Consider the following 15907-nt stretch of genomic DNA (forward strand, 5'->3'; position numbering starts at 1 on the left):
GCTGGAATTCAGCGGAGCCGGCAGGGGGCTGCGGAGGAGAGCGCGGGACGGGAGCGGCGCGGCGCGCTCGGGAAGGGGAGCGCGGTGCGGAGGGGGCCGGGGCGCCTCGCCGGCGGCCGCGGGGGGCGGTGCGGGGGCCGAGCAGCACCCCCCGCCCCCCCCGCCTCTCCCCGCCCGGCCCCGGCCCCAGCCCCGGGGCGTGGGCTCCGCGTCCCCATGGGCGGGGGCGGCTGATGCCGCTGCCGGCCGGGCGCGGGGCGGCGGATGCGGGCGGCGGATGCGGGCGGCGGGCGGGTCCCGGCCATGCGGCGGCCCGGGGTGCGCGGGGTCCTGGCCCGGGCGTGCCTGCTGCTGCTGCCGCCCTGCGCCCTGCTGCTGGCGGCGCCGCCCGGCGCCGCGTCCCACCCGCAGCCCTGCCAGATCCTGCGGCGCATCGGACACACCGTCAGGGTGGGGGCTACCCACCTGCAGCCCCGCGCCCGGCCGGGGGGCGGCCCCGAGGGGGAGCGGGGGGCGAGCCCCTCGCCTTCGCCGCGGGACGCGCTGCTGCTGGCCGTGGCCAACCTCAACGGCGTGCCCGGGCTGCTGCCCTACAACCTGTCCCTGGAGGTGGTGATGGCGATCGAAGCGGGGCTGGGAGACCTGCCCCTCTTCCCCTTCTCTTCCCCCAGCGCCTCCTGGAGCAACGACCCCGTCTCCTTCCTGCAGAGCCTCTGCCACACCGTGGTGGTGCAGGGGGTCTCCGCCATCCTCGCCTTCCCACAGAGCCGCGGGGAGATGCTGGAGCTGGACTTCGTCTCGGCGGCGCTGCGCATCCCCGTGGTCAGCATCGTGCTGGGCGAGTTCCCCCGGCGGAGCCCGGTAAGGCGCGGGGAGCCCCCAGCTCCGGGGGTCAGCGCGGAGCCCCCCGGGGACCCCGAGGGGAGGGCAGGGGACGGGGCGCGCTGGCTCGGGGTCTTGCTCCCCTCTCTTCTCCCGGGTGGAGGGGAGCGAGCATCCTCTCCCGGGAAAGGCAGAGCTCGGTGGAAAAAACTCGGCTGCGAGCCCGAAGTCGCGTGCCGCGTTAAGTTGTGGAGTTGGGAAACGGAGTCCGGGATCTGCGCTGCTGAAATGCTGCTCTTCCCGAGGTCCTTAGTTTGGCGCTTTGGAGACGGACACGGTTTCCAATCCAAAAGACGGTTGTTAGCCAAAAAAAACAAAAAAAAAAGCTAAATGCAGCATTACGGGTGTTTGTTTATTACTGGTCTGAGTGCTCTGCTCTGTCTCTGTTTGTGTGTGAGCACCATAAGTTGTTTACCAGATGACGCTTCTCGGGGAGGTTGTTGGCTGTAACTTGACTTTGCATTGAGCTATCAAAGCTTTAGGATATTCTTGTAGTTCATGTATCACTGCTAGATCAGGTTTCTGCTAAATCTAATTGCCTTAGCAGAGTAGTGGAGTCTGTGTCTGTGTTTGATAGTGTAGTTAAAATAGTAGAAACCGAATTCATTGTGTTTGCCTCTTAGGCAAAAGTAGTACTGTCCAAGGGGAGCTAAACTTTCTATCCTACAGAGATCGCAACTTTGTGTTACACACTTGGGAAAAAGATGATAGTTTGATGCCAATAATCGTCTTCGGGCAAAAGAGCTGGAAGGAACACTCCATTCTGTGTAGCCCGTGCAGGAGAAGTTGTGAGTAAAATGGCAGAAGCTGCCATTTAAGTAGCCAGGAGAAAGAGTTGTTTTATATAAAAAGCGATAGCTCAACTTTGCTCTGAAAATGTAATCAGAAAAAAAGATTACCAACTGGACTTGCTTTGCAAAAGCAAATGTGAAACCCAGCCTGGATCACTGTTAAACTTAGGTATTTTTTGGCTTCCATTATGCCAGAAAAGGTAGGGAAAGAAAGTCTGTACTATCCAGCTCCTAGTGTGTAATTGAAGGTGTGACTGCTGTATGCTGGCCTGAACTCAGCTTGTTTTCTCCACCTCTGCAAACACCACATAATTCGAGTGTCTGTAGATTTATGCAGAAACTCGAGGGTAATCACTGCCACTGAATGCTGCTGGTGGTGTGTATTTGGTGGCAGTAGCATCCATGTTTGCTCGGCTACGTCTGCCAGCCTTGTGGCTGTGCTTGCAGTTGTGCTGAAGCCAATAGCCAAAACTCTGTGAAGACCAGAACCTGAATCCAACATCTCCTTGCTCTGTCTGTTAAAGTTAGAATTATTTTCTCTTTCATCTTAGAGATGGGTGTAAGTTCATCCAAAGCTGACTGAGGACACAAGATGCATTAAACACATAGCACAGGGTTAGAGTTATTGTTCCTTTCCAGAGACTTCACAGCTCCTGCTTAACTTTCAAATTATTCTCAGTGAGGAGCCAAAGGGACCAGTCTGTCTAAATCACGACTTTGTCCTTAAGCAGACATTGCAGTGTCACTGTCTTCAGTGACAATGAAACCAATGCCTGACATTGAACATGTGCTGAGTAAAGTCTGATTTTTTTTGATAGAACAACAAAAATATCAATGTCTCAGAGTTGGCTTGGAGGGCTTGACATCTTTCTGAACATTTTTTTTTCATACCTTTGCATAATAAATACCATTTTAAGGCTAACTGTGGGGAAAATACTCCGACAGCCTCACCTCATGTACTTCCCAGAGTTACAGGACTTCCGACAGTGTGTTGGACCCGGAGGATCCCTGAAGTGTTGCCTTCAGCAGCCTCCGGTGTCTTACTGCCTGTTGCAGGAAGTGATTTTATGTCACTCAGTCCCATGGCAGCACTGGCATGAAACTACCATACCATGGACCTCCCACCTTAACGGACCCAGAAGTACAGACTGATTGACAATTTTAGGGGAGGCAAGTGTAAATGACTTCTTTGAAGGCATGACAGATTTTGCTAATAAGCCCTGCATGCAATTTTTCAGAGAAGAAAAGTCAGGAAGGCTGAGATCTAACCCTGCTTCAAAAGCGTGAAGCATTGGCCTCACTGGAGCCACCCTTCCCGCTGATAACTTGGCAGAACAATCCTCCCCTCCCTCCATAACACCACCTCAGCACACACTAGGGGGCTGCCTGCAGTTAGCTTTCTTCCAGACAGGAACAGAAGCAGACCTAAAAAGTGTTTGTCCTTGAAAAGCATTTCCCATTGTCTGCCATAATAAGGACTACAGCAAACATGCTAACGAGCATGGTGTTTACTACATGCTGTTTCAAGCTGCTTGTCCTCAGCATTCAGAATTTTTATTAGAATGATTTTAAGGTAGTGATGTCTAATGAAGTCTGATTTTCTGTGTTACACCAGAAGAGGAATATGTACATACAATGTTTGCACCATTGCTAAATGCTAACGTTATTGCTTCATACAGAAGTTTATAGTAAGCAGATATTAATTGTAACTGAAAAGTACATTCATCTTTGAAGACGTATTCCCTAACATGGCAAAAAGCAATACTTGAAACAGAAGATAAGTATCCGGAACTGAGTGTGTGTGAGTAATGTTGCCTCCGTGACATCTGATGATGCACCTCAAATATACCATCAGAGGAGATCCACAGTGTCACAGCTGGGCAGGTACTGTCAGCTGTATACCTATTCAAAAGTTTTGTGGTTGCTCAGGCATCTTTGTGAGTCTGTTTATCATTGAATTTTGCTTTTCTGAAGTTAAAAAAATAAAACAGCATACAGTCTTCCCCAATGACAATTAACAGACAGCGACCATCACAGAGTGCAGTACAACATTCATTTTCTCGCAACCGAAGCTTTTGCTGAAGGTTCGGGATTGTGTGTGGCAAAAGCTACACAAAGTAAAATGTGGCATACTTTTTTTCTATTTTTGTTTGTATATGTGATTTAATGACTAACATACACTGACAGTAAATCCTGACTGCTGTTGTGACCTGAAAAAAGCTGTTTACTTTTCTGAATTTACTGTCACTCCAGTAAATTTTTACACTCTTCATACGCAAAAGTAACAATTTTACACTTATTCAGCAAGCCAGAAAAGAAAAAAAAAAAGCCACTGGATTTCTTTACTACTAACATGAATGCAAATTCCACTGAAGCTTTGACAGATCATTGTTTTGGAAACAGCAGCTGACAAGAGTTGATGCCACTGAGATGAGGTTTGTTATGTATATTTGTATGAAGAAACACACTTATTTTTCCTTTCCAAGAATGCCAACGTCATTAATAATTTTTCCAGGGATGGAGCAGGGAACAGATCCAGGGAATGTGACCATCAATAAATACAATGATATCACTTCTAATACATTTCAGAGCTGGCAGTTTTGGAAGAATATCCCACAATACGCATTTTATAGGTGATATTATCAGGAACACAACAAAGATCTCTGAACTTCACAACTTAGGGGATATTTTCAGTGGATTGAATGGTTGGACTCGATGATCCGGTGGGTCTCTTCCAACCTGGTTATTCTATGATTCTATGATTTCAGGTAGATCAGTAGCTCTGTTGTCTTCTGTCGTGGAAAGGAATGTTCTCAGTGCAATGAAACAGAATAAAGTAAATCTGAGTCATCAGTCCCTGCATAGCCAGTCCGTGCTTTGTCTGGTGTCCTGAGGAAATGCAACTGCAGCACTGTTGATTACTGCTATGACTTCAGAGATGGTCAGAAGAATTAATAAATCAAACGAGAATTTTAGGTTAAACAGAGAATTTCCCGATGAAGGAGCAGGTTCAGCCTCAGAACAGATGCTGTAGAAAGAAACTGACAATTAACATTTAATTTTTTGTTTGGTTTTTTTGTGTGTGTTTTTTTTTAAAGAAATTAAGCTTTCTGTTGATAACAGCTTTATAGTTTATACATATCAAACCACGCTGGGTGGGGAATTGCACATCTCTCACTTTTGGAAATAGCCAGGAATATCACTATGTCTGTGGTATCCCCAGAAGTCTTACTAACCTGCAAGACACTGCCTGTGCAGAGTACTAGAGAGGACAGGCAGAAATTACAGCAGTAGAATGGAAATGTAGAAAACCTTATGTCCAAGTAAATGCGCAAAGACACTGTTTTCCCCTCCTTTAAGGCAAAATTCCATTTTTGCAGAGAAATATTTTTTATCAGGAAAAAAAAATGACTCTCATTTCCATGAGAGACTACAAATCACATACTGTTTGATAGTTCAGACTATCATTGTTTATCTGACTTAGTCCAAATGCTGGAGTTTGTATTATTTACTGTGCAGATGAGGAATATTTACTCAGTCTCTCCCTGTGATCACCAACCCTCTTCACCTCACACTGCATAAATAGTATGGCACATACCTTTTGTGCCATTCTAGAGGGTTTATGAGAGGTGCCCCATGGGGAAAAAGGAATGGAAATTGAAAGGACATGTTAACAAATGTTCAGCTGCTTCTCTTTCAGCCAAAAGTTGCTGTGCCATTTTGCTTATAGTGAGCTTTTGAAACTTGCATAATTTAAGCCGTATGTCTGCTGTGAAGTGCGAGTCCTATTACATTGTAATCTAATGTAAGGATGCTTTGTGTAACTAATTTTTACACTGTAGCCTGGTATCCTGTAGAGTTGTTAATTCTTTAAACACAGATTTCAGAGTCATAACTGATGTTTGCTGGCAGCATTGTGGCCCTAGTATTATGGGAGAGGTCTCCTTATTGTAAGAGTTCTCATTTAAGAAGTAATTATGCAATATTAGCTAACTGATCCAATCTCCTGCCTCTCAACACACTTTTTCCCAGTATCATACCTTCTGAAGTTGTTACTTGGAGAACAGTTTTACTTGTGACTCTGTGCTGTGTTGTATGTTGTCAGCTATGAGAGTAGCACAATTCTGATATTCCACTGTGTTGTTAGCTGAAGCCAATCTACCCGTTACCCTTTAAGTTGATAAATGACGTGTGTTGAAGGGAGATGAGTCCTTGTTTATTTTCTTGTCTATGGTCATTAAGCCCTCAAGTTTTATGAAAGTGGTGTTGGCTTAATGTTTGGGACTTGTATTGGCAACTTCTTTGTTTTGTCATTTATCACCTTGTTTAATGCTCAGAGTCTGTTTTCTCTGTGTGTTGCACCCTTGATAATACAAGAAGTCATCCTTGTATCCTAAACTATCAGAGTCATAATAAAAGCTATTTATAATGCCACTAAAGGCATCCAGTCCTATAAAACAGAGGTCTGCAGGCTGCTACCCATGAGGACTTTTTTTAAGGGGAGTCCCTCTATCAACAAGCTTTGCACAGTCAGAAGCATAGAACAATGAAAAGGGGGGGAAAAAAGTCTTTTTATTCCGGTTACAGTGTTTACAGAGTATTCAGTTCATCATGACTGCAAAAGAACCTTGTACAGAATGCGGGAAGGTGTTGAGAGTGTTTTGACAACCCATTGAGACAAAAAGGAGCCAGAAATCTGCTGGGATTTATTTTTCCAAGTAGCACTTTTCACTGCTATCTCCAACCCCTCTCTCTTGGAAGAAAGCCCCTCAGAAACCCACTGAATGTGCTGTCCCACCTCTGGGCTTTTGAAATTAAGGGATCCTGCAACTTAGAATGTTTTAGCATTGTAAAGGCAAATGTATACTACACTTTGAGGTAAGAGATTTATTATTTTCCCAAGTGTTTTGTTGCTTATGAAGGAGCAAATTTTTGAGCAGAAAAAGTGATTTCAAGCATATTAGTTCAGGAAGTTCCTTAGTATTCCTTACCAGCCAAGTATCAGTGAACTCTTTTAACGACAGGCTTCTTTCTTCAACTCCCCTAAGTTTTTATAGCATAAAGGTATTCTTATTTTATAGTATTTGTAATTTCTAATATAAGTTCTAACGCTTGTTTTTGACAACCACTATTCACAGCCTTATTCACTACCAATAATTTTCTGTATGCTCTTCTTTTCCTTTTCCTGGCAGTTGTGTTTTAAGGAAATTCTGGAGTTGGAGTGTCTGCTTATTCCAAGTTAGAGGGACATAAGTACTTGATATTGATCTAAGATATTGAAAACCTGATTGTGCAGCGTTATTTGAAATACATACACTAGAGCAATCTATCTCCAATGTAGCAATGGGTTATTACCCAGATTTACAACGTGCGCTGAGTCTGTAATTATTTAAGGTATCTGACTGTATGAATCCTTAGATAAAATTATGCCAATGATGACTTTGTTCTTGAAATGCATCCAATTCTGTCGAGTTTTATCGAATCACTTAGTCAACTTTATAAATTCTGTTGTATGCCCGTTTATATCAATTCCACTGGAAAAGGGTAGTGAAGAGTTAAGATTTCGGAAGGAGGTGGAGGGAAGGTGATTCCTGTAGTTAAATAATATTCTAGTAGACATTTCCTACATAAATGAAAAACAAATGTGTGTATTGAATTGATACAAAAATTCTGAAGCAAAGACACCTGCCTTGCAGTTTGATGTGCGGTTCTTTGTTAATCTTCTTCTTTGCTGTACTCGTGATATCACACTAGATTCTGGAGAAAATACCTGAGCTCGCTAATAACAAGATTTTCTCATTTCTCATCCTGTGCTGCTTCTCTGATGCAGAAACAACTGAGTTAATACCAAATTCAATACCATACATTATGTTTTCTTCTGTGTTTTTTTTTGCTGTTCTGGGTTCACAGAACAGCGTCTTCCTCATTGCATAACCTAGAAGAGTTCTTTCATAATACACTACATAAAGTCATGTTAATAATGAGTAATTAAACTATGAAAGGGTTAAATTGTTAATTATTATTTTATGGAATGGTGTGCATTGTTAAAAGAAACACCAAAGAATGCTTACCTGTATTCACTAAGTAAAAATTAAAATTTGGCCAAAAAAGCCAAAGTCAAAGATAGTCTGCTAGCAACTACTCTGTGAATACAAAAGTTATGGTGTCGAACAGGTTGTTAACAATGAAAACATTTTCTAGAAATGTCATTTGGGGTGTTCAGTATAACTTTCCATAGGAATTTGTCTACAAAAGTCAGAGAAAGCACCCTGTCTTTTCACTAAAAAACATGGCAGAACTAGGTAAGCAGAGCTGTAGAAATTATAAGACAGCCAAGGATCTTGTCATGCTAAATGTTATTTAGTTCAATGCTCACAATTAAATTCAAAGACTACTTAGAAATGTTCTCATCTAGGGTGTATTTCATGGTGTATTTATTAGTTAAGCCCGCGAAATATTGAAAACTCAGAGCATTCCCAGGTCATCAAATAAAATGTTTCTCTCAAGTGTTCTGTTCTTTTCCTCTGTGGATTTCTATGTAATTTTTTTAAAGTGAAAGAAATCCAGTCATAGCATGGTTAGAATTATGTATGTATTGTAATTAGTGGAAAAATGGGAAAAGTGCGGTTTCTTTTTAGATTCCGAATTTGTCTTTCAAAGAAGAACGATGCAATAAATGTGTGTTTCTGTAGATCTTCCTGAAGAGCTTTTCAGTTTGGTTGAACAAGAGAGAGTATACTGAATCTCCTGGTAATACCAGTAGCTATGCATTACAGACTTTTTTCTGAATAGCTAAAAGGAGCCAAAGGGGGGAAAAAAATAAGGACAGAAACATCAGCGACACGGGGAGAAAGAAGAAGAAAGTAAACTGCATTGAGAAAGAAAGAAAGAGGTGCCCTTCTCCATTTCCTGTTTTTTGTGATTCCAGAAGCATAAAAAGAAGGGAACTGAATTTTACATTGAAGCACTGTTCAGAAAGCTAGGATCACCAAGCACAGAATGAAAGAGTTTGTCCCATTCAGGGCTGAATTAACTAGCTGATCCCTGGCTAAGAACAGTTAGTTGCACTTCGTAATCCTTTCCCAAAAAATGGTGCTTACCTCCTAGGGAACTGCTAAGCCAACATCTAGGAAGCAGTAAAACGAAATGGGATGAGATCAAAGGTATAGAGACACATGCAGCATTGTACCAAGTAGGTACCTAAAAAGGATTTCCTAAGAAGTGGAAGCAAGTTCAGGCACAGTGGGTTTAGTATTACAGCTTTGGACTTAAGCAACTGTTCCTTACTTCTAGTCTGGTCCTGAAGGTCTGCGTGTTTTCCCAGACACCCTATAGATCAGTAAAATTGGTTCTCACCACGGTGGGGAGAGGATGTGCAGATGGTGGAAGCAACAGCAGAACTGGGAAAAAGATTTAAGCTTGCGTAGGCAGCAATGATAGATGATTCATTTATTAAGGGACTCACATTCAAGCAAAGCCATTTGTGCCAGGGACTCCTTGTTAGTGTGACTAAGAAGTTCACAATCTGGCCCTGAGTGCTTCACAGCTGTCACATCAAGCTGCCAGCATTACTCTTGGTAATTGTGGACAACTACGTGAAGAACTGAGATGAAACGTGACAGCAAGTGTACCACAAACCACAATAAACCATAGTAATCATTACGTGCCACCTCTGCATTGCAACCAAATGTTTTTGTAGTGCTGGCCATGGGAACTGGTTTTGCCTGTAGACAGCATTTTAAAATGTATGTGCATTCAAGCTTGGTGTTCAGCACTCATCCTGAGCTTACTACATCCTTTCCCCACAGTACAGTACAATACAGCCATTCATAAGCATCTTGCATCCCAGTAGCAGATACACTGTTAATATAAGCAGAGAGTATGTGCGTACTGCTGCCATGCTAACCAGCCATCCCTGTCTCTGCGAGGGGTATGAGTACATTATCAGCAAGTTGAGAGATGGTGCTGAACCTCGTGGATGCGCCCTGCTGCACAGCCTCTCTTGCAGTGGACTGCACCATGTGGAAGCAGTGAGCTGAGAGCCCTCAGGAGCTGACTGGAAGGTTTCTACTTCGTGCAGGTTTGAAAAGATCTGGTGTGCGGTGTGCTGGCTAATCAACTTTTATCTGGAATGTTTCTGTCACCTGAATCTGTATTGCTGCAGGCAGCAGATGGGAAGGTGGAGAAGGAGGGGAAAAAGAGTGAACATGAACACAGATAAAACACAGTAAATGGGGAAATTGCTGTAATCACTTGATTGTTATTATTATATAGGAGAAAATTAAATGTTAGAAATCAGAAGCAGGCACCATTTTTTCCTTTTCTTGCTACAGTGTTTTTATTACTTTTTCTTCAGTAGCTTTCATCTGTGATGATAGTTTCTAGACCCTGTTTTACAATGTGGAAAGTATTTGAAATGCATTATAAAAATCTATGGATGTGCTGCACAAGCATATTTTAAATTCTTAGTATTTCCCTGAAAGGCATGCTCTTCACTTCCAGCTTTTTTAAGACTGTGAAGAAAATTATTGCCCATGCTCTTCATAAGATATTTTACAAGGCTTTCTAAGTTAAGACAGAGTTAAAAGACAAGAGAGATCTTTAAGGAGGAGCTGAGATTTTAAGAATGAAGTTTTGCATTTGTTGCAAAGAAAGAACTTTTAGAACTTAATAGCTAGGAAGAGGAGCGGTATTATGCACCAGGCTGTCTTGATGCTGCTGATAAAGCAGTTGCACTCATCTTAATAGTGTGCTTACTAAAACCAGCTTTTTTATACATCAAATGAAAAGTAAGTGTTGTGAGTTCACAGTTTGATAATTTTCAGGTACTGTTTTAGATGAAAACGTAATTATTTATCACTTTCTCTGTGTAATGCTCACTCATATGTATCAGTTAAACATTTCTCTGTAGCAGTTGTTTTAAAGAATTTACTGTATTCAGTATAAGCAGCAAAACGTGAGAAGAGTAGATCTAACCTTTGCTTGGAGCTAATAGCTGCTCTTTTTTGAGAGTATACTGGACCTGTTCCAGCTGTGCTTTATATTTTCTTAGTATGCTAATACCATGGAGTTTATTTTACTCCTACATTGGAAGGGCAACAAGATGAAAGGTATGTGCCTGGGTTTCCTCTGTTCAAATTGTGTGTGATAGGTGCTAAACTGTTGAGCTCCAAGGGGGCAACTATATATCCAATAACAGCCTTGAGGCAAATATGGGTAAACAGTTAAAGCAAAAAGCATTGATTATTGTTGGTTTAAGTTTTGAGACGTGAAAGCTTCAGATGTCATTGCACCACGTTGCACTTGCCAAGCAGGAGTTTCCAGGAGCTTATTCTTATTTTCAGGTATAGAAATAGGCTGCTACCTTTAACACTACTGTTCTGGCCTCTGACTAGGATCTTGCATCAGCAGTCGACACTGAAGCCAAAACAATGATTATTCAGTCACCTCTGTGATCATCTTCTTATATGCAGGAAATATTTACGTAGTACAGAGTACTTACACATTTCTTAATTAAAACCTGCTTTTTTCCTTCAGATACACTCCTAAGATCTCTTTAGAGCATGTAATCCTTTTAACAGCATTTATTCATTATGCCATATTTAGTTTAATGTTATCTTTCATTGTATAAATAGAAAATCCTTCAGTGCAGAATACTTTGGGGAAAGTATTCCTTCACACTGAGAATTTCTTCAGAGAGAGAGAGAGAGAGATGGGTGATTTGGTCTATTTTGAATATTGATACCCAGAATCCCCAGGCACCCAGAAGTATTTTTCTGCTACACCATTTTCTACCTACTCTTCTATTTTCAGTGTGGCATGCTCATTTCACCCTTTCTTAATCCTGCCTGTTGGTCTTTGTTCTGAATTCCTGTCTTCCACCGCAGGATAATACAGATCCTAAATTAACAGTGACTTGACTCCAGAAAAAGATCTCAAGGCTTTATTGTGATACAAATGATCAGCAACATAAATTGCTCATCACTCACTGTTCATCACATTCTCTGAAGAGCACCAAAAATAAGATACTTGTTTATAAATAGCTTAGCCTGCTGGATTCCAGAGAAACTCAATTTCGTATCTTCCCACCATTTTGACAGTGCATATAAATATGTAACATGTAGTTATGTGAAAGTTAGCTGTGCTGCTATGTCCTCCTTGGGTGTTCACAACCGTTATGGGTTTATAGCAAAAGAATAAATTACAAATTGAGACCTCTGGTGGGTTACAGCACACCACATGATTACCATAAGAAAGATGCCTTTCTTGACAGAGAATTGGAGCTTGTTGCCTAGATCATGCTGCTCTTGTATTCCTCCCTAGAAGTGTACTTCAGGAACAAAATGAAGTGAGAATTCACAGTGAATAGTACATATGATAATAGCAGACTTTTTTTTTTTTTCCTGAAAACCACCTGAACTTTCTGGAACAAGCAAGAGCAATATACACATTAGGAATGACTGCATCCCAGAGCCATAAAAAAAATGTATGAAAGTGTTTCTGTTTACTTCACTGACTCTTCCAATCTAATAAACACAGGAACTGAAGATATACAATTGGAAGCTGGACCTTGCAAGTACCACAAGTGTTCAGTTTTGCTGTTCATTTCCTATGAACGTTTGTCGTAGTGTAATTTGATTACTGGAATGTTCATGAAAAGTAAATGTTGAGGAGAACAAGAACAGCTGAAGAGAATTTTGATCATGTGAGTATATATGTGTTGTTTCTGATGCAATTGCGATCATTAAAAAAACCAATATATTCAGACTTCCTGTTCATTTAAGTGTGGTATAACTTTGCTTAGGGTGAGGAACTAATTGAACAGGATCTGTGCGTCATTGTGGTATTAAAACTATTCATAACTGAGCTTAACACTTCTATCAACTTCAGCCTTTAATTTTACCTGACCTTGCCTGATTTTCACCAGAGTTCCCTTCACTTAAAAATCTATAAAAAGCCATTCACTGACTAGATCAAGGATAATTCAGACAATTCATCTTTTTTGTGGATCCATATTATGCCAGCACTATGAAAGCAAATTAGTTTCTTCCAGGAGTCATACAGAATTATTACAATCTTATTAGAGAATGGCAGGCAGCAAAATGTCTTATTATTCGCAGTAAAAGAGGAAGAAAGGAGTATACAGTCTGACCATTCAACAGGGGACTCAAATGGGAGATGCAGTCTTCTCCAACACTTAAAAATGTGTGGGAAAATGCACTGGTCTGAGTACTGGAGTTGTTAACTGATGTACCCATCCTGGTATGGAGAAGTCCAGCTGAATTTCCTTGCTTTGACTGAAGTATCCACTGGAAGGTTAAAAGTTGTCCAAGGCCGTCAAAATCAGCAGCAACACATTGCGTGTCTGTTAACAAAGTGCTGGGTCCACATTTGACCACTGCCCAATGTAATGACAGTGGGAGCTGTAGTGTAGTGCTGCAAGCATCCTTGCTTTTGAAGTGTTAACAGTGAGAGGAAGAAACAGTCAAGCCCTACTGTGCACCAGATCTTTATTTGACTTGACTGCTGCTTCTCGTTGCACAGCATGTCCAGGAGACTGACACTGCCCTCCTGGTGGGGTAATTCCCCTTGCCTTCGCCATGAGCTTGGAGGGTGGTGTTCCAGCAGCCTTCAGACCTCTTTGCCTGATGTGTCCCCTCCCCGTGTAGCAGTCCGCATGTATATCAGTCAATATGCTCACGCCTGTATAAAAACTTCAGTTATTTTAAGAGCGGTTTCCAGATGTTGCTTACCTGTCAGAAAAAATAAATAAATAAATAAATAAGCACACCTTCCACAGAAGTTCCTGCTTTCTGTGAGTGTCTATGCCTTTTATTCTCACAGTTGGCTGGCTTTTTCACGCCAATTTATTAATAAAACATCCTGATGTTCCGTGTTGTAGCTGGTAAAGTGTTTCAAGCAGGGAATTTTACAGAATATTTCAGTTGCCTTGCTCAGATAGCAGTGCAGCCTCCCTGTGAATGCCAAATATCAAAACAATATTACAACAAAATCCAGAGCTTACAACATTGCACCTTCCTTCAGCTCTGTTCCAGGTCACTGAAATGTATAGAAATATGATTAATCTTTTGGAAAACTGACCACGAATTTTGTTCATATGCCAGCATCATATAAACAGATAAAATTAAATGAGGAAGGAAAAAAAAAATCCTATTTCTTCAGGGAATACACCTTTTTTGTAATTGTTTTAAATTATAGATGGTGCCCCCCTGAAGCAGTACTATTTCCTACAGAGAGGGATAGCAGCATTGTTCATATATCCGTGCCAGACTCATAGGAGCAGTTCTGTCATCCCTTGCCTTTTGGTTGTCCTGAGGAATTGAATCTTCCTCTGCAACACTTCCGCTTGTTCAGAGAGTTAAAAAGAATTGATTAAAAAGAAAGTAGTCGATGTGAATTGCTTATCCCCAGGCTTGGTTCATCTGATTTTTCAGAGCCTTTACAGATTACCGCATGGAGATGGATCGACGCAAACGTCTTGCTAAGATTAGTGAGACATGATGCTTGTGTATTTTATCACAAGTGTTTATCCATGTTAAACTCCCAGGGCATGCTTCACTTTCAGTTGTTCTTACCCTCTCTTTTAGGGAGGATACAATCACCCACTCAAGAAGCAGAAATAGTGCATGACTAACTATGTCATGGAACAAATGATTAACACTAAGTAGTTTGTGCTAGCTGTTTGCAAACAATCCACCTGCTGACAATTATGCTAAAGCAATTTTGTGAATACCTAACTCAAAGTAATTTGCATAACTCAAGACTGGCTCCTGAATCATTAAATTCTTAACTTCCATCTTGTTTGTTAAATTCATAAATGTCATTAGTTCTTCTAGCCCATAGAACTGGTAGTGCTAGATTCAACTGTGATATTAGTCTACAACACTGGACTGGAAACAGCTGTCGGAAAGATGGTGGCTTTGACGAAAAGGGTGCTTTTCAAGATGAGTTACAGCTACTGTACTCTAAGAGTTTAAAAGCCACAAAATGTAGAGGAGGGCAGTCATGTGTAGACAGATCCATTAATACATCTGATGCTGTTGGATTTGCAGCTATGCATATAAAGACACTCCTTGCCTCAGCTACGCTCAGTCCACCTGCAGAGAGCTGTGATTGCTCATCAGCTGTCTGCTGATATCAGGGTTAAAGAGCTGACCTAGAGAAAGCATAGCATCCATTCGCTATATCATCATATGGGCCAGGGCAGGAAAAACAGAGCTATGAGGAAGAAAATGTCTCATATGTCAGTACGAAGCTCAAGCACAGACAAGAGTTTGTTCGTTGATTTGGTCTGGAGGATTCGAGAGCCTTTTTGGCTCAGGAATGTTCAGACTTAACCACATTCTAAAGCAGAAAGCTCTTATAAAATAAGTGCCCGATGTCCTTGGGTAACTGGGGCTTTGCAATGAGTGTAGAGGTTTTCAGCTGTTACAGAGCTGTACAAATCCTACATAACTTTAGGAAGAGATACATTATTTTATAAGAGGGGGATATAGAGGCAGTAGAAATTTAATGGAATTGCAGCAAAGAAGGTAGAGCCAGTATTGAAAACTAAATTTGTGAAGGCCTTTCCCCTCATTTCTGTGCTTCAAAGCATTCTTCCCATCAATAACATCCAACCTGTTAAATTGTTGCTGTTACTTTCATTACCTTCTCATGAAGGAAGCCAACCCCTGTTAGGCTGCCACGAGTTTTTTCCCCTTTCCCCGTCAAGCAAGGTAAAGTAGCAGCACCAATAATTTTTTGCATAAACAGGTAGAGTGAAGGACTTTATTTACAATGAAGTGAATTTGGTATTTAATTCCATCACAACAATGTCTCCAGCTACTTGTCACTAGCCTTTTCTGCAGCGGTAAAAAGTATATTAAACTTCCCCGCCACCGAAGGATAGTACAATAGAGCAGAAAGGAAGCAGTCTAGGAGGTTCCTGGAGTGCGTGGAAGACAACTTCCTTGCACAGGTGGTGAATGAACCAACAAGGGAAGGTGCCCTCCTGGACCTGCTGTTGGTGAACAGAGAAGGCCTTGTGGGGGATGTGGCAGTAGGTGGATGCCTAGGACTAAGTGATCATGAGATGATAGGGTTTTCTGTTCTAGATGAAGTGAAGAGGGTGGTTAGCAGGACAGTAGCATTAAATTTCCAGAGGGCAGACTTTGATCTCTTCAGAAGGCTGGTTGGCAAAGTCTCATGGGAGATAGTACTTAAGGACAAGG

At 41.9% G+C, this 15907-nt stretch overlaps 1 protein-coding gene across 1 annotated transcript in view; it reads left to right on the plus strand.

Annotated features, from left to right (window-relative positions):
• Positions 1 to 233: 233 nt before the first annotated feature.
• The window catches only part of GRIN3A (glutamate ionotropic receptor NMDA type subunit 3A), a 77297-nt gene continuing 61623 nt past the window's right edge, over positions 234 to 15907 (plus strand). Inside the window, 2 exon segments of the mRNA XM_069880789.1 lie at positions 234 to 277; positions 279 to 861. Of these exon segments, the coding sequence (XP_069736890.1) occupies positions 234 to 277; positions 279 to 861 (627 nt within the window).

The sequence above is a fragment of the Phaenicophaeus curvirostris genome, chromosome Z (genome assembly GCF_032191515.1).
Source record: "Phaenicophaeus curvirostris isolate KB17595 chromosome Z, BPBGC_Pcur_1.0, whole genome shotgun sequence".
Classification (NCBI taxonomy): domain Eukaryota; kingdom Metazoa; phylum Chordata; class Aves; order Cuculiformes; family Cuculidae; genus Phaenicophaeus; species Phaenicophaeus curvirostris.